Source organism: Dermochelys coriacea, chromosome 15 (genome assembly GCF_009764565.3).
Source record: "Dermochelys coriacea isolate rDerCor1 chromosome 15, rDerCor1.pri.v4, whole genome shotgun sequence".
Taxonomy (NCBI): domain Eukaryota; kingdom Metazoa; phylum Chordata; order Testudines; family Dermochelyidae; genus Dermochelys; species Dermochelys coriacea.
Genome location: NC_050082.1, coordinates 16069985 through 16089100, shown reverse-complemented (window position 1 = coordinate 16089100; position 19116 = coordinate 16069985). Strand labels below are relative to the sequence as shown.

Here is a 19116-nt window from a genome sequence, read left to right as displayed (position 1 = left end):
TGGCTCCCATGAGCCAGTGGGCTTTCCTAGGGAAGACCAGCTTGCTTACCACAAACCAGATAGACACCCTGCAATACATAAGTCACCAAACACTATGTGAAAAATGATATATGCTCTGTGTGCAAGGATCCTTTCCCCAAATTGCAGGGCAGGTTAGTTTTAGATTATATTTAGAAAGAGAAAGTGCTGACTCTTACAAAGGGCTATGTTGCATTTTTATTTGTAAAGAGACAGTTTTTGTGACTATATTGTGTTGTCTTTCCATCCAGTACCATGGGGAAAATGGGCTAGTACATTTGTGAGAATTTTGCAGGGCCTGAATGTATCTATCTGCCAAACAGGAATGTTAAAATTAACAACTCCTCTGGTTACAGTTGTAAAAGGCTTAGGGCCTGTCGTTCCATGTTGCTGAAGGAATACCGCTTGTAATAAGTATAATCCGGTGAGATGTGCAGCACACTCTGCTCCCAGTTGAACCCAGCTGGGAGATAAGGGTGCTCAGCACTTCAAAGGAAGTGCATGTAGACTGGGCCGTTATTTAGTAGTGTCAAACCACATGAAGGGGAGAAGACAACATATGTATTACCCTTAACGCGACTAGAGAGGCAAGTCACGGATTACTTCTGTTCTAACTACTTTCCTGGGAGATGTTCTGCTTTGTCACAGCTCACGTTTTGCTAAGCATTCTGGAACTCCTGTCATCCACATTAGGCTTGCAGGAACTGGTTCTTGCGAGAAAAATCATGCTTGGGAGCAAGGGATTTCTTTTCAGTTGAAATCACTCATTGGCTTTCTAAACCTTGAAAGCATGTGTCATTTCTAGCTGACATATACTGACTTCTCATTTGTTGTGTCTCCCCCTTCCCCACTCTTCTGGATTGATCTAGTTAGAATACAAGCCTGGTTCATCTATGAAGATGTCTGCTAAATTTCCATTTGAGCATAAGCTTTCGTGAGCTACAGTTCACTTCATCGGATGCATGAAGTGAGCTGTAGCTCATGAAAGCTTATGCTCAAATAAATTTGTTAGTCTCTAAGGTGCCACAAGTACTCCTTTTCTTTTTGCAAATACAGACTAACACGAAACCTGTAATTTCCATTATTTCTCATTTAAAATAAGTTAAAATCTTGAGTACAGTAACCTGGATCTAGTTCCATTGATCCCTCCATTGGAGATTCCTTCTGAAGACACACAAAAGCAAATGTCACCAAACTGACACCAACAAACGAAAAAGATAAGAAGCCAGAGCTGTACAGGAGCTTCTGGAAATTCTACATGATGCAAGCCTGCAGTCTCACAGGCTAGCTCTTTCTCTCTCTCATACTTACATACATTGGGGGTTGAAATGAGCACTAATCTGGCAGCTGATGGGTATTGAAATATTGATTGATCTACCAAACTTGAATAACCTCTGTTACCTCGAGGCAAAATTTTATTTTATAGCACTTGTTAAAAGCAGTCAGGCAACAGGGGACTTCAATTTTTGTTGCCATTTTGCAAACTGCATGCAGGATGAATAACTAAATACTCTCGTAGAATCTATCAGTTTTGCATTTTCAAAACTTTTGAAACATCCCTTTGATTTATTGTTCCACTGCAGTCTTGTTAGGACCAATTTACAGGTTTTGTTTTGCATTTCTTTCGTTGTTTTTCCATATGATCAAGGGGCTTTGACAAGCAATTAATCTGAATGTGGCAGTAAAGTTTAGCTTGTGAAAACGTAAGAGGAGTGAATGAGATCTACTTCATAAAATGGTTGCTCTTAAACATTTACAACTATTCAAAGAAATATTTAAACAATTAAACCTACGTCTCAGGTATGCCCTTGATCTATAAGAAGCTAATGATAATAAATAATGCTTCATGTTTAATGATGAAGCCCCAAACTAATTAGTGCGTGATTATAGCTTTTTAATTCTCTTTAGTCTGTTCATCTTAAAAGTAAAGTTACTGTCTGGAGTGGCTCATGAACAAGAGTGCCAACCTCAGGGCAGACACCCCAAACTGGCGGTATGTTCTATTAGATTTCATCCACCCAGTAACAAATGCGAACTCCTAGATCACTGAAACAGTCTTACCATGGAGTCAGAAACGGTCCCCTTGAGATTTCCAGTCTGTTTTGACATCCAGGTAAGCTGGTCTTAGTGATAAATGGTCACTTATACCAAAAATAGCAAAATATTCACGCTACTTCCAGACCCAAAAGACCAGTCACTTGCCCCTGATCAATTTGTAACTTAGATTTCAGATCAAAGATAACACTGGTAGCCAGTCCTGTAATAAATTTAACTAAAAAGTAGGAAAACGAAATGAAAGGTTTTTTACAGGTTAAAGCAAGCAATCATATATACATGAAGAAGTTTGTCTGCAGTTCAAAAAGTGTCAGACGTAGTAATCCATCAGCATTGAATGTCTTTTTAGGGCTTAACCCAGGTCAAAAAACCTATATTTTATCTTGGAGTACAGACATTTCAAGTAAGATTAATGCATGCAGCAACTTACAAGCATTTTATAGAATCTAAATGCATTTTTACAAGTCAACACCTATCTTGAACAATATTAACATATAGGTGAGCTGGTCTGGTTTCCAGCTATGAATTTGTCAGTGCTCTGCTGATGCCTGCAGACTTGGCAAGAGCCGGCACCTGGTTTACCAGCATCACTGTGCCCATAAAAGGTACTAAAATGATGGCATTGGAAGCTGAAGTCCTCTATGCATAGAACAGGATGATGATGGTAATAAAGCTTCAACCATTGTGCCTCAAAGAAGACTTGGAGGAATCCTTTTAAATTTGAGACAAGATGGCAGGTTAGTTTTCATGCCATTCAATCTTAGACTGTCCTTTAAAACCATCACCCAAGGTCTCAGATTGTGGTGGCAATTTGTGTTGTGGATATTTATTCTCTAGAAATGGGAGCAAGATCAAGCTTTGTTTTATACAGGCCACTGTATGGCCTTGAGATGTTAAATAGTCCTCTTTCCATTTAGGCCTAAATAAGTAGTGATAGAAGTGTCTGATAACACTTTTAATATCCAGTCTTTGGCAATAACCCATACCTGATTCTTCAGAGGAAGGCAAGTCCCAGGGTAATGTACGTAGCTAGTGGCGCAAATAGCAGAAAAATTAAAGGATAAAAGCACATTGTGAGCAATTTATCTTCACAGGCAGGTAGAATAAAGGAGGTTGAGGTTGGTGGTGCCTATTCTTAACACACTCCATATGAGATTTCTCTCAGCACAGTGTTGTATGAGGACAAGACATACAATGATCCTCATCAATACCTGCAGGGAAGGTACTGCTCACAGAGGAATGCCAGGGAAGGGGTGTTAAATAGGGGAATGGTTGATTCCAAACCAAAGTAGACCTGGAATTAATCACTTCCACAGGAGAAACTATAAAAACTTGTATACAGAGGAGGAAATTGGAACAAATCTAACCCTTCTGAATTGTCTTCTTTAAGACTGGTGGCTTTGGACCTGAACCAGGCACAGGATGTTTTGCGTTTGGCAGTGACCTTGGTATTATCTGCAAGTTAAATTGAAACATGCCTGTGATAGATGCTCTAGAAATACCTCAGGTCTGCACTGGCTTTGCGAACCCGCATGCTGCTCCAGTTCCAACATCCAATTTCCTAAGCAGGGATTAATTGTGCAAGGGATGAATTGTGTGTGGCGATTTTTCTGGTGTCAACAAATATTCCCTGGAGTTTGGAAAAGACCAGCGGATTTATTTTGTCCCGTGTCATTTTCAGTAAAGGTAGATAATTCTAGGAATAAATTACACACAACAAACATCATGCCAGCATGTGGAAATAGAATGCTTGAGAACATATCACTATGTACTTCATTAAACCACAGCATCTTCTGCTCCTTCATTGTGTGGAGTTGGGAATGAGCGGGACTTTTGTTTGGATGCTCACCCAGATCATGGCAGAAATCCAAGTGCAAGACTTTTTTTTTTTTTCCTTTTTATGAAGTTTCTTCTCAGCTATTGCTGCATTAAGATGTTACTAGAATTTAAAATAATAAACGTCTTGATCTATACCTGGTGCCATAGTTACTGGACTTACTCCCATTCCATCCCAGAAAACTTGGATAAAAGCTAGTCATCCTAGGTCTACTGCATTGTGTTGAAGTGATCTAATTCTATAAGTAGAGGATCCTAGTCAGGTGGGTTATATCTGCATATTGCCTTTCCCAGTTGGTGGAAGTTTTATCCACTCTCCAATCAGCCAGCTATTGACAGTTTTCTTACACTCCTCTCATCACTGGCCTAATTTAAACCAGTTGTATTTGAATATAAATTGGGTGTGTGGGGGGGGATTCAGATCTTCTTCAAATACAGATGTGTACAAAGGCAACTTTTCCATCCGTTTGAACTCCTGTGCATGTGGCTGTGTGTGTTTTTTAAAGTCAGTCTGCCATTCTGGCTCTCTATATTGAGCGTATTTGTTTGGATCGTACACATCTTTAGAATGGGCCCCTCGGTCTGTAAAATTCAGAATTCAGGCAACTTTGTTGTTCATATTAACACCATGTCCCCAACACTGGAGTGTAGATGACAAAATGCTTAGTTTGCATTCTCTTGAAGGAGGTAAAACACAAACATAAACGGCATCAGGGGCAAAAATTTCAAAACCTGACCTGTGGTAATGAGTGCAATTCTCTATGCACTATCACTTGGACTAGTGAACAACTGCCAAAAAAAAGCGTCAAAAAGTGACCCTGGTAGCTCTAGTCAGCACTGCTGGCTGGTCGGCGGCACAGCAGGGCTAAGGCAGGCTCCCTGTTTGTATTGGCTCCACACGGCTCCTGGAAGCAGCGGCATGTCCCCCTTCTGGCTCCTATACATAGGGGCAGCCAGGGGACTCCACGCCCTACCCCTGCCCCAAGCACCAGCTCTGCAGCTCCCACTGGCCAGGAATTGCAGCCAATGGGAGCTGCAGGGTCAGCGCCTGTAGCTGGGGGAGCACACATTGCTGCCTGGCCACGCTTCCGCATAGGAGCCAGAGAGGGGACATGCTGCTGCTGCTTCTGGGAGCTGCCTGAGGTAAGCATGGCCTGGAGCCTGCACCCCTAACCCCATCCCGCTCCCCGCCCCACCCTAATCCTCCTCCTGCCCTCCAAACCCCTTGATCACAGCCTGGAGCACCCTCCTGCACACCAACCCCTCATCCTCAGTCCCAGCCCAGAGCCCGCAACCCCCAGCCAGAGCTCTCACTCCCCTGCCCCAGCTCTGATCCCCCTCTGAATCCCTCAGTCTAAGCCTGAAGCCCCCTCCTACACCCCAAACCCCTCATCCCCTGCCCCACACCTCAACCCCCTGCCTCAGCCTGGAAACCCCTCCTGCACCCCAAACCCCTTATCCCCAGAGCCCACACCTCCAGCTGGAGCCGTCACACACACACACTGCACCCCAGCCCTGATCCCCCTCCCACCCTCCGAACTGTTCAGTCCTAGACTGGAACACTCTCCTACATCTCAAACCCCTCATCCCCAACCCCACCCCAGAATCTGCACCCACAGCCCACACCCCAATGCCCTGCTCCAGCCCAGAGCCCTCTCTTGAACGCCAAGCTCCTCATCCCTAGCCCTACCCCAGAGCCCACAGCCCCAGCTGGAGCCCTCACCCCTTTCCACACCCCAAACCCCTCGGCCAGCCCGGTGAAAAAGAGCGAGTGAGTGAGGGTGGGGAGAGGGAGGGGGGATGGAGTGAGTGGGGGAGGGAGCTGAGTAAGGGTGTTGTGTTTTTGTGCGAGTAGAAAGTTGGCAACCCTATGAACGATTGACACTAGATCATTTTTCCTGGCAAATGAGACCTGGCAGAATTTTAGATCGAAGCTGAAGCCCTTTTGGATGTGTCCCTGTATGTCTAAAACGTATATTTAAAAAAAGAATTAAACCATCAAAGTATGTCAAATACAAGACTAATTAATGTCTGCCTGCATTCCACAAACTAGTGAATTGAGTGAAGGCTTCATTCATAAAGGGACACTGTAAAAGTTTCTATACCTAAAAATGAATTTTTAACATTTGTCCCCTATTATAACTAGGGAAGATAAAAACAATGATGGATTTTCTTTTAACTGGTCTTTGCTGCAAGTTGAATTGCTATTAAAACGAGCAAACTGACATATTGTGCTCTGTTCATGAGGAATGTGCACAGGTTCGTTTACAATGGGCTCCACAGTAAGTTGGGGTGAGAGAAATGCACTTGGATTCTGTGGTAAAATAGGTCCCCTGCTTGCTTTTAAAGGTGACTTGTAAAAGTATTTTTTTTTTAATTGGATTCATGCCTTGTTTGTGTCCTTTAACTTTTTTATATACACAAGTGGTTTCTGTATTTTTTTTTAAATGCTGGAAATATCAGGACTACCAACTATGGGGTTTTTAATTTTACTGGAGCATTTGTTGGGGTCTATCAAGATGTATATTGGGACCTTACATAATTTAATTGAGGGGCAGAAAATGCTAAATCATTTTAACAAAGGCCTCTGTTCCCTACGCTGCTTGATTATACAAGTTAACTGGATATTAACAAAAACTAGTAAAAATCAGAATTTTAAACAGTCTAATTCTAAATCCCTTCTCCCCCTTGATTGCCCAACTTTCATTCACTTGTCGCCTTCAGTGTCAGCATTCCACTGGTGGAGTATCAATGGTGTAGGTTAGTTTGGTTTGCTTTGCTAAAATCCCCTGTTGTGTTCATGGCTGTAGAATATTCTAGGCTAAGTAGAACCTGAATTTCTAAAGTTTATAAAACAAAGTTCTTTCAGGCTTCTTTTTATATATTTTGAAAGAATAAATAAAAAAGGGGCACAAGCCCAATTAAAACAAAAGAAAACCTTACAACTCGCTTGGAAAGTAAAAGATAGTCTGGAACATCCCAAATACCCGAGCAAGCCAATTTTTAAGTTCTAATAACCATGACAGTATCCCTTCTACTTCTACTGTTTAAACCTAGGAATTGTGAGTTTGAAATTGGGAGATAAGTAATCTGGATCTTTGTTTTGATGCTTTTTAAACTCTGAATAAAAGGACTTAAGTTTTGAAAATTAAATTTTCTAGGTACTTAGTCGTTTGCTTTGAACAGGACTACATCCTTATCAGATTTTGATTTCATAGCAATGCACAGGCAAGTACTTTCAATGCAGGTCAGCTTATTTTTTAAAAAAAGGGAGATAAGCATAAAAATTACAGCAGAATGCAGTTAACCTCGAGACACCATCTTGCCGGGGATGGAAGTGTACTGAGATACCTGGTCAGAGTCGGGCTGAATGAAGTACACTCTGGTGCTGCTAGTTCAAAATTGTCTTTTTTTAATTATTATTTTAATTTTAAGGTTCTGCCTCAGCAAAACAAGCTTGTTTTTCTTATTAGCCACTAGAGGGCTTTGTGATTGTTCCATGTTTATGGATGTCCATGAGCACTTCTGCACTCTTTGCAGATGGAAAATGACCTGTTCTAGTTGGCTGTGTCTTCCTGCCTTTTGACATTATTGAGGAAAGGCAGAATTGACATTTCAAGTTTCCCACTTAAAATCCCACAAACTTTTTTCCATTTTTTTTAAATTGCTGGCCCTTCCCCTCCTCCCCCGACGTAATAACTTTATCACCGTTTTGAACGTGGGCCCAAACAGAAACATGTGAACCCTCTTCTATTGCCTTTAGTTCCATTGCAACAGCTCTGGATTCCCAGATATTAACTCATTGCCCTGCATGGCAAACTTCCAGATGTTACTTGTGCTGGAGGGGGAGGCTGTTTCTGTTTCTGATAGGTTAACCAAGCACTGGATGAGGAAAAACTCCCTTTTTCATTCAACTGAGGTGCGTTGGACGAAAATTTGTGTGCGCTTATTAACACTGTGTACAGTGTATTAATAGTTCCCCAGAAAATGCTTTAAAGTAATTGTTTATCTTGTTTGAAGGCAAATGTCTTTATGTTCTATAGCGATGGCAACAGATTTGTAATCCTGTTTGTTTCACTCCAATAACTGTCCCATTGAAGAAGGCTTTGGGTGGTAGGAACAGAGTTTGAGGAAAGCCTGAAAAGCCTGCGTAGGAATCAGACTTTATAAAAAGATCAAGAATTAATAGCACTGGGCACCTGCCAACATTTTGTGCAGTTTGGGCTTTTGTGTTTTCATTGTCAGTTTGTGCTTCTAGTTTGATTATGAGCTGGCAGCTTATGTGGCACTGCTTGACTGGTCAAGAGCTGTTGCTGATGGCTACAAAGGAGTGTTTTCTTTTTCTTCATCTGCTTTCCTTGACTTTGATCTACACACAGTCTTTTGCTGGCTTAAGGGCTCAGGAGCATATGCTCTCTCAAGGAATTTGAGGCATTTGATAGCTTCTCATATTGAACACAAGGTTGTGCTGAAATGATTGGATTTCATCAGGGAATGATATTTTTACAGCAAGCCTCGGCAAAATCAATAGGTCATTGTGTTGCATCCATAGCTTCGTATTGGAGTAATTCAAGGCACAAAATCTTTTCTCCCCATTTTGGTTCTACAAAATGTATTAAAACTGGATTTGATCCTTTCTTAGAGTTGTAAATACTTTTATGAGAATTTTAATTTATTTTAAATATTTTACACTTAATAATAATTGGTGGTAATATACTAATTTAGCATTGTGTCATACAAGAGAGCATGGTGCTTTCGCTTGACTCCACACCATTAGGGTCTTCAATCTGATTCCTGTGGGCAGACTTGATGAAATCAAGGAGATTATGTTTGGGCATACGGCGGACTGCCCATGCAATTTGAACAACAAGAGCAATTCTGAGCTGAAGAGAGGTTTCACTGTGGTGAGTTAATAGGCCTCATCTCTAGACAATAATTACCATCATCTTTATGCATGGAAACCCCATGGTTAGTGGGACGAGAATAATACTTATTTAATTTTACAGTTCAACTGAAGTTATAGGTACAGTTGATCTGACAGACGCTTGGTGATTGACAAGTCACCTCATCACAACAACAGCCATGTAGAGGGTGACTGTTTACGCTCATCTCTGTCTCCCTCTACTGCTTTGCCAGGCACAGTAAAGATACAGCATTAGGAGCAAGATTGGGGCAAGGAGCTAGCATGTTTTCATTGTATCCTAGGTGTAGGTTGTGCATGTAAAAACAAAATCTTGCTCATTGCATTAGAGTTCTGGTGTTTTCTTTATCATTTTTGTCTTGTATATGGGAATAAATCATTTTAATGTTATTACTTCCCCTTATACTGAAGACTGAAAACAGCTTTGTTACATAATGGGAAATGTAATGGCTGTTCAGACACTATAAATTACAACCTAAAGAAAGTAATGAATTGTGCATGCACAAATAACTGCATCAATAAAAGGATTTTCTTCAGTTTCTTTTTGAGTGTTTTGAACAGCTGCCCATTTATATCCTCTCCCCCACCCCTCCTCCATATCTGGTTAAGATCAGCAATTAAAGTAACTTAAAGTTGGAAAAGATGCTTTTTAACATATAGACGTTAATTGCATTACTCTGAGTTCAGACCCTGTCCCCAGTTACTCTCCTCCTCAGGGTTCTAGTTTAATTAGCAGTCCCTTAAATATTACTGTGTTCCTTCTTGCAAAATAGTAATCTGCATGACATTAGGAATATTTCAGCAATTCACAATGTGTGCCTAAAATCAAAGTTTAAGGACCTCTTTCCTGCAATTTAAAATGGCTTGCTTGAATGAGATAGCCACAGTTCCAATCTGCCCAGAACAATGGCAGCTGGCAAAGGCTTCCATTGTTTTTAAAAAAAAAAAAAAAAAAAAAAAAAAAAGCAAATAAGCTGTACTTACAATTTCATGACTGTGGGGAGGGCTGTGTTGTCTTGGATTCTGTGGGGCTTTGCTAAATAGTAACCTTAATTTCTGTTGCTAGTCATCCCATCTGTCAGGTTTACTGAGCAATGAAAGAAGTAATATAATTAACTTCTAAGAAGTTCCTTTATTTTAGCAGATACAAAAACCACTATTAATTGGAAGAGGGGCAGAAAACCCCCCGTTGTACACCGTAGCTGTATGGATGGCTTAGTGATCTTAAGCGTCTGGTTTAAAACAGTTAGACTCCTTGGAACACAGGTTCAGAGCCTTGTAGGACTAACTCGGCCCTTCATCCTTCAGAGGCAGATAAACTGAGTTTACTATGTGTGGGTCTTTTGGTTGAAACTTTAATAAACAAGGCGCTGATTCTGAAAATGTTTGTGCACATTTTTAATTTTATACACGAGTCATTCTGTAAGCCAGTGGGTTCACTTGTGTACATAAAGTTAAGAATATTCTTGTGTTTTCAGGATTGATGGCCCCTGCACCGATGGCTGATTTTTTTTTCCCCTTCACCCCACTACTGTGCAGTATGTTATGCATAGGTGGGGTTTTACCCATTGCTGTGCCCCATTTTACCAATTTACTCATTGCTGTAGATAGTTTGTGAAATGCTGAGCCTACAGGATGTGAGGTAAGGCCCTCCCCTCCCAAATGTCACTTTGTTCAAAATGTCAAACTATAGCTAGCTGTCTCTTTCAATAACAAGTTCTTAAGCTGAAAATGTATCTCCTTACAAATATACTGAAGAAACTTCACAACTGGTTGCTCAAGATATGATCTTTTTTTTTTAAAGTAGGAGGATTGAATTACAGTGACTGCCATTAAAAAGTCAATTTCAACTACTATCGTATACTGTTCTTAGAATCAGGGCTTTTCTACGGAGGGCAAAAATATTTTGGGTGATTGTGGCTGGCCTTATTTCACAAACTATATACAATGAATTACACCACTCTTAGAAAGAGATCAGTACAGTTGTTCCTAATGCACAGAATGACTGCATCTGGGGGCTTGCATCTGGGGTTAGCCACTGTCCGGGACGGAAGTGACAGGGTGGTGGAGTGACTTACCCTGGGTCACATTGCAGTTCAGTGGCAGAGCTGGGAAACCTTGGCTTCCTCACTATCAGTTGAGTGCCCCAATCCTGGCCCACTCTGCAGAAGATCTGTTTGGTGTGAGCTCTGATTCCAAAACTTGGGTGTTCCTCCACCTTTTGCAAACGATCACTGAACTGAGGGAGCTTGTCTGGGCCCCAGTAACACGCGCTCTGAATTGGAAATGTAATGGACCTTGTTATCCTTGCTAAAAAGTGTGTGTGTTGGTGCAGTGTTTGGGGGAGGAACTACAAGTAGTTGAGAGGTGCTTTCTTTCCATACCTTGGATGCCTTTAGATTTCTAGCTCATCATAAGAGGATCATCATTAATGAGGTTTAGTGTTTCCCACTAAATGTAACCCAGTTCTTGCTTTGGTAAATGACCTAAATGAAAGCAACATCGCTGACTTACAATTCCTGTCATCATTTTACTGCTCACCAAACAAATATTAGGCTATGGTCTCCTCATTGCTGAGTGATGTTTAATGCTGCTTAATTTTGGTATGGCCAGAAAAACACTACTTGAAAAATGCAAATATCCTACCGCTAATGCATATGTGAGGTTAAAAAGATTGATCATCACACAGATGTTAATCCTGGCTCAGCAGCACTGAATGTTAAATATACTTTTTTTTTTTTTAAATTTTGAAATGTTCTTCTCTGTGCAGGGGCTACGATGACCCTGTTGAGACAGAGATGGTTGACGAGAGGATCCCTTATCTTCACGGTGGCTATGCAGCACCATTAGCGCAGCCTGAGAGGGGGAGCATGGCTAGCATTGAACGCCTGGGCAAGCGCTCCCCCTCCATTGACAGCATCCGCAAAGACCCCAGGTGGCGGGACCCTGACCTCCCTGAAGTGATTGCCATGCTCAGTCACCCCATCGATCCAGTCAAGTCCAACGCGGCAGCATACTTGCAGCACCTGTGCTATGAGAACGATAAAATAAAAAAGGATGTGAGGCATCTCAAAGGGATTCCCATCTTGGTGGGGCTGCTAGATCACCCAAAGCCAGAGGTCCATCGCAAAGCTTGTGGGGCTCTCAGAAACATCTCCTATGGGAAGGATAACGAGAACAAGGTGGCTATAAAGAACTGTGATGGAATCCCGGCATTGATCAGGTTATTGCGGAAGACAAACGACATGGAAGTCAGAGAGCTCATTACAGGTCAGTGTCTGTATTTTTTCAGGGGAAGCCTTTATTGGTTTCGGGAACAAGAATTTTTGAAGGTGGCAAGATTGTGTAAGAGTTATGAACCACTGGTTGCAGTCATTTGTCTCAGGGCATGTCTATATGCCGAGTTAGCGTGCGGCATGTGGGGGTGTAAATCTACAGCACTGCAGCAGGTCTGTGTGGACCCTGCTGCTGATCACTAAAAGTTCAAAGTACGCTAGGGAACTCTACACCATAGAAGTCTAGCTTTGTGGGTGCCTTGGGCTCTCGTACCCTCCATGATGTTACAGTGAATACAAGCCCTAGGAGGGCTACATATATGTAACAGATCAAGTTAGTTCACTCCAGCAAGCCTAGCTGGATTGAGAGCAACAACACTCGAGTTATACACAGTGATTGGATTAGCAGCACAGAGTGAATTGCATCCCTGCTACATTACTAGTTACGGCATCAAGAGCCCTACGAGCACCACTTAACTCAAATTAGAGATTTGTATGTGTAGCTGGGAGTTGGGTTATGAGCAAAACTCGAGTTGCTTGCTGTGAAAACATATGATGTCCCTAAGCACCTGATGTTATGAGACCCACTGGATGCTGCTGCATTAAGTACATCATAGTGTAGCTGCATGCACCTATCTATTCAAGGGAAAAAACAAGGTGCTGTGCAATATGTGGTGAGGTTGTGTGGCTAATGCTATAAAGGCTGGAAAATGTTCAGACTGGTAGGCACAGGGGCTGACAGGTTTGGGAGGGGAAATGTTCATTATAATATCAGGAAAGGAGGCACTACTGTTTTTAAAAAAAAAAAAAAAAAAAAAAAAAAAAAAAAAAACCAACAAAAACCTGACGGTATATACTTAAGTGATTTTTTTCCAAATATTTGTGGCTCCATTATTCAACCAGCTTTTGTTTGAACTTAGCCTTGGACATATTCCAAAATGAGTAGTGAATTACATGCCAGGTTTCAAAGTTCAGCCATTGAGTTACATATGTGGAGGGGGGTGGGAAAGTGTCAACAACTCTTTACATTGTGGAGACTTATTCTTCTTCAGCCTCCCATAACTCGAAAGCAGGAACATAGATTTTCCCCTCTTTGAACAGTTGGGGGGGGGGGGGGAAGGAGGAGGAATGACAGTTAGATGGAGACCAGATGGAGGATTTTACTCCAAAAATAGTTTTTTCAGAAAGTACTAAGCAAGTGAAAATAGGCTTGAATGACTGAAATGTTTAGCTACCTCATCTGTATTGGGATCTGCCAAGCAAATACAATCATAAATGTGGCATAATACATTTAAGGTAAACATTATAATGCTATAATCACTGCAGAATTTGTGACAACTCTCCAGGCTTTTACCAGTCATCATCCTTTGAGATGGATATTGGTACTGAGATACTTTTCCTTCCTCAAGCATTTTTATTTATTCAGCAAACTGGGCCTAACCATGCAATCCACAAACTAACTCCCCCCTTCCCCCCAGTCCTTCTCCATAGAGCTAGGAAAGGGGAGCCTTTTGCTAAAGTATTTGATTCAGCAGGATGGCTGACTTTGTATTTTGTCTGTTTTTTAAAAAAAATTTTTTTTTGGATAAATAAAATGCATTTCTCTGCAGTTCTGGTTTGTTCAAAACTCATTTCCAGAGCTCTGCCAAGGAACACATTTATTTCATCAGATTCAAAAAAGAAAAAGCTAGTCTATATTTTACTCTGGAGGAACATCATTATAATGTTAAGTGGTAATCAGTCATCTCGGAGATGACAAAAACAAACCTGGAGTTTGTCCCCTTTCCCTCTGAATGGTGTTTGCTTTGAATCCTGACTGATTGAATTAATTTCACAGTGTAAGTATGGGCCATTTGATCCTACCTCAGAAGTAAAATTAGTAATTTTGCTCTGCGTCCTTATGTAGGTATAGTTCCTACTTGCTATTTTACGCTGCTTTTTCCCTACTGAGAAACCCTAGGAATGTTAAACGTATTAACCTAAACAGATGTCCAGCAACAGATGATGATTCTTTAATCTCTATCTATGCGGGGTGAATTTAATTCTGCTCTTAAAGCAATAGTATCAGAACTGGGTGTTAAACATTCTAGTGGTAATGCCGAAGGGAACAGAATTTCAACAACAATTGTGTGGGCTGAGGCTGGTGGAATCACAGCTGATATTCAGATTCAGCTGAGAATGAACTGCCCATCAAAAAAAGGTTTCAGAGTAGCAGCCGTATTAGTCTGTATCCGCAAAAAGAAAAGGAGGACTTGTGGCACCCTAGAGACTAACACATTTATTTGAGCATAAGGTTTCACGAAAGCTTATGCTCAAATAAATGTGTTAGTCTCTAAGGTGCCACAAGTCCTCCATCAAAAAAAGAATTCCGAAGGATAAGACCAGGGAGAAATAAGATTCAAGTCTTTAAAACAATACAAGAGGAGCATTCAGCCAGTGCTACTATAAAAGGACTGCATGCTCTGCAGTGTTACATACACTGGTTACAGTTCTGGAGCTCTCACGATGATGATAAGTTGACTTTGTATCAGGATTACTTCCCACTGCAGTCGATCAGAGTATGTGTTTGCCATTAATGCATTTTATTCTGTTTGGAATTAAACCTTTGAGAACTTTTGCCACCATACAGAAGTTTGTTCAGGTTCAGATGGAGGTAAAGAAGAATAAGCTTAGTTGCTTCTTTTAAAAGGCTGCAACTTCAAACTAGTTGTTACACGTTATCTAATTGTGCTAATGATTGCTATTCAGATCTGAATTGTGGCCAGCTATTAGTTGGCTATTCTAGGTGTGGTTGCATTATAAAATAGGGCTGAGATTTCCAAAGGGTCTAAGTGAGTTATGCCCCCAAATCCCTTTGCAATTTGGGCACCGGACTCCCTTAAGCTCCTCTAAAACAAAAACATGGCCTAGATGTATACATCAATATATATATCCTAGGATACTAACTCTGAAAGGACATTGTTTAACCTATCACTGGATACATCTACATGGGAAAAAAATAAAAATAAATAAACCAACCTGCCGTGGTGAGTCTCATTGCTCAGGTCAACTGAGTTGGGCTCGTGTTGTGGGGCTAAAAGTAGTAGTGTAGCTGTTCAGATTTGGGCTGAAGCCTGTGCTCTGAAACCTGGCAAGTGAGGAAGGTCTGAGAGCCCAGGCTCCAGCCTGAATCCGAACATCTACACTGCTATTTTTAGCCCCACAGTGCGAGCTCCACGAGCCCAAGTCAGTTGACTCTGGCAGTGAGACTCACTGCTGGGGCTAGAGCAGGTTGCTGGGTAGACATGCTCGTAGTATCACTCAGCAGTCTACAGTCAGGTTTCAGTATTCTGATATCACATGACTGCTAGACTAGGCAAGTCTGTGTAGCTTTTCCCGTCTGGTGGTATCACCTGCCTCAGAACTGAAAGCCTGTTGTTGCTTGACATCATAGCTCTTTTACCAGAAGTTCTGTGTATAGCCTAGAATGGCATTCGAGCATGATGGCCCTCAGTGCACGCCAGGCATGTTAGGCGTTTAAAAAATACCTACCAATCCCCAAAGAGATAGATAGTCATGCTGTATCCTCTAGTTCTCTTTTTAAAAAAAAAAAATAAAAAGTCTAGGGTTGTACGAACAGCCTGCACTTATTGTACTGCAGAAATCTCAGTTTATTAAGGGCTTTCACAGCTACCCCACGACTTGAGCTGCAATCAGAAATGCTACTCTGTGGAGCTCTTCCTTGAATCAGTCCGCAGTTATCCTCTAGGGACTATGCAAAGCTACCTACTCAGTGGATCATTTTCTGACTTCAGAAATGAGAGCTGAGCTGATTAAAAGAAAGAAATCTGCTCTGATTGGGAAAGCTGCAAAGGTTTTTATCTTGAACGATAAGGTTTGGTGTGGAACAAATGTTCCCATCAGATATGCAAGACAGAAATTCTATTACACTCTTTTGACAAGCAATCAGAAGTTAGTAGCTTTAATGAATTTTTCATTCTTTGTGTGCTCATTGAAATGTAATTTTGTTGTTTAACGACACTGCATGATATTTTAAGTGGTGCAGAACATTATTCTCCTGACACTCTCTGTATTGGCAAATTGGGTTTAATTGAAAAATGATTGACCTTAAATGTTCTAAGGAGAAAATCTTTTGATCTAATAATATTCTATGTAGAAACTTGCTGTCTGATGCAGCCAATCAGAATCCATTTCTTGTGGGCATGAATGTATGTTAGAAGCCTAGCAGCTAACCAGAATTCATTTCAGCGGGCACTAACTCCTCTTGGAAGTCCACTACTATGAGCAGCATATTTTCTAATTACAGGTGAATTTACTTCTTTTTTCTGTTGGGAAACCTGTCAAAAGATATATGTGTATATAGATAGATCATGAGGCACTCTATAACCCAGTAATTTATCTTCAGGACCTGTGCTTGGCCTCTTTCAGCTTGGGATGCCCAACTCCCATCACCAGAGCTCTATTATTTTATTTTTTTTTAAAAAGACTGCATATATAATAGAATACATGTCAGACAGATGACTACAAGATCAATTTACATCAAGAGCACCCAGCGAATATATGCAATTTATTTTAGATGATAAATGATTGTGTGCTGCATAGATGAAAGAGTAAACAGGTTCTTGGTGTTGTTGTTTTTTTTTTTAATTTAATAGTAACACTGGATTCTGCAACTAAGCAAAGTAAGAAAAGATTCTGTTTGGATTTCAAAAGATGTTAGCATGTCTGTGTTTGACACACTTTCTTTAAACCTGCCCATCATAGACAGCTACTGGAAGGTGGGGCCCACAGCATTTGGAACTGTGGGCTTAATTGCCTTTATATGCTGTAAAGTGAGGATTTATAAAAACAGTTATAGCTTCTGTTTTCTTTGTTACAATTTGTATCAACCAAACTACTTTAAAAAGACAACCTTGTTGCTTCTGCCTATGCTTGATGCCTTGGGTAGCCTGAAACCTATACGTATATTCAAGCTAGCTCTTATGAATGAGAGAGAAAATTGATTATCTTCTGCAAGGCAATAGTATATCTTCTTATTTAAATCCTAAAATATAAGCCAACCACTGATCAATGCTCAAAAAGGCAAATTCTTTTAGTAAAGGCACATGGAAAATATTGATGAATTAATTTGTCTTGTTTTAATTACTTATCTTTAGGGTCATTTTAATGAACTGATAAATTTACAGGAGTTTTAAAACTGACTTTATAAGATAACATATTAATTATGCTAATAAATGCAGTGAATAATTTTTAAGGGCAGAGGTCAAATTACAGTGATATTAATCTTTGTCACTCTTTGTTCTCGCTCAGGTTTATCGTACAGTTTAAAAAAAATTTTTTAGAGTGAACTTAGTTGTTAGGGATTAAAATCATGTTGCTATGGCTGCCACCATGAGAACCTCTTCCTGAGCTTGATTCCCCAAGACACTGGAGAGATGCTGGGATGTACAGTTCTGATGTAATCCCCTTCTTGAGTCATACCTTTTGAAAAGAAAAAAGTTTTGTTCTGTTTATTATCTGTCTCCTTTCTGAAGAAGTATTTTCCCTACATAGCCAGCCATGAATCTAAATCCTTCCCACATCATCAAATGTTGCATAGGGAATGACCAAGTCTCTGCCTATCCTGGACCACTCTTTTCATATATCTTCTAAGTTGTTTGACAGAAGGATTATTTTGATCTGTATCCCCCATATAGCCAACTACTGGAGTCTTGTCATTTATTTCCTTTGAACATCTTAAAGATTCTACTTACATATTTTTGGTATAATATGGGGTATCTTCTGTGTCTCTCTCTAGTTTAGCAGTGCCTCCTTTGGAGCATAAAAAGAGGCTGTGCAGTGGGGGAGAAATGGAAAACCTTGCAACCCTAATTGCATCCTTGAATCCAAAAGGGATAGAGGAAATGGGGGATGGGGGAAGGTTCTCTTGGGTGTCAAGTTGTTGTTGTCTTGAGCAGCTGTTTGGCTGCCCAAGAGAGCATTTGTTTTTAAGGACTTGTTACAGTTTACAGGCAGCATTTCTTTAGAAACTATGGGCAAAGGTACCCATGAGTGCCTTTACTCATGCAAGTAGTCCCGTTGTTGGTTTAAATGGGACAACATGTTTCCTGGACTGGACTTTCTTTTTCTGGCTATTCAAGCTCTGCAATCCAGATGTGATTCTCTTGAATCCATGTAGGATTTAGTCTGTTCAGAAATAGCTACCAGTAATTGGCAACATAGAAGAAATATGGAGATAAGATCCTTGTTTTATAGACCTCGGGCATATTAAAATCCATACACAGTTGTCTTCAAGGTGGTACCCAAGTACTGGAGAATTTTGCAAAATTCTCCAGTATTAGGACTGGTGGTTTGTCTGATGTCTAAGAAGAGTGTTAAACTTTTTGATAAGCTTTGTTCTATGTTGAATTCTATTGCTAAATTGGGACCATCCTGTCCTAATTCCAATATTAAGATTTCAGATTTCTTTTAGACTTTTAAAACATTTCCTTAGTTGATTCTTCTCTAATTTCAAGAAATGAAATTATTTACTCCAGCAGCATTGTAATGTAATGACTAGTCAGTTGTCTGGGGCAGGTGAAGAGAGGAAACATCCTGTTTCAGACAAAGTTTTGTGAATCTCTAACAATGAAATCAGTCAAACATGAAGGGTATAAACTTTTAATACTTTATTCAGAATGTGTCTGTGGTCTACCAAACTTTTGTATTGGCCTCTTCCAAACTCAGAATGATTGATTTTAAAGATTTATTTTGTTAAATCTCAACATGCTTTTTAATTATGAAGATTTACTAGCTCAGGTAAAGAACTACTGTAGGCTAGTAGAAATATAGGAACAATAGGAATGGTCCTGCTGCATCACACCAGTGATCCATCTCTTCTGGTATCCTGGTTCTGCCAGTTGCAAGTACCAGGTGCTTCAGAGGAAAGTATAAGAAACAGTTATGCAATAGACGTGCCCACAGAAATAGTTTGTAAGGACCCGAGGATTAGAACCCAGGTCTGCAGAGCTA

At 40.6% G+C, this 19116-nt stretch overlaps 1 protein-coding gene across 15 annotated transcripts in view; it reads left to right on the top strand.

The window, feature by feature from the left end:
• Positions 1-19116, top strand: part of ARVCF (ARVCF delta catenin family member) — a 505185-nt gene that overhangs the window by 373131 nt on the left and 112938 nt on the right. For all 15 annotated transcript variants that reach the window (XM_038372964.2, XM_043498177.1, XM_043498178.1 and 12 more), the window contains one exon: positions 11601-12100. In XM_038372964.2, the coding sequence (XP_038228892.1) occupies positions 11601-12100 (500 nt within the window). The remainder of the gene's footprint in view (positions 1-11600; positions 12101-19116) is intronic.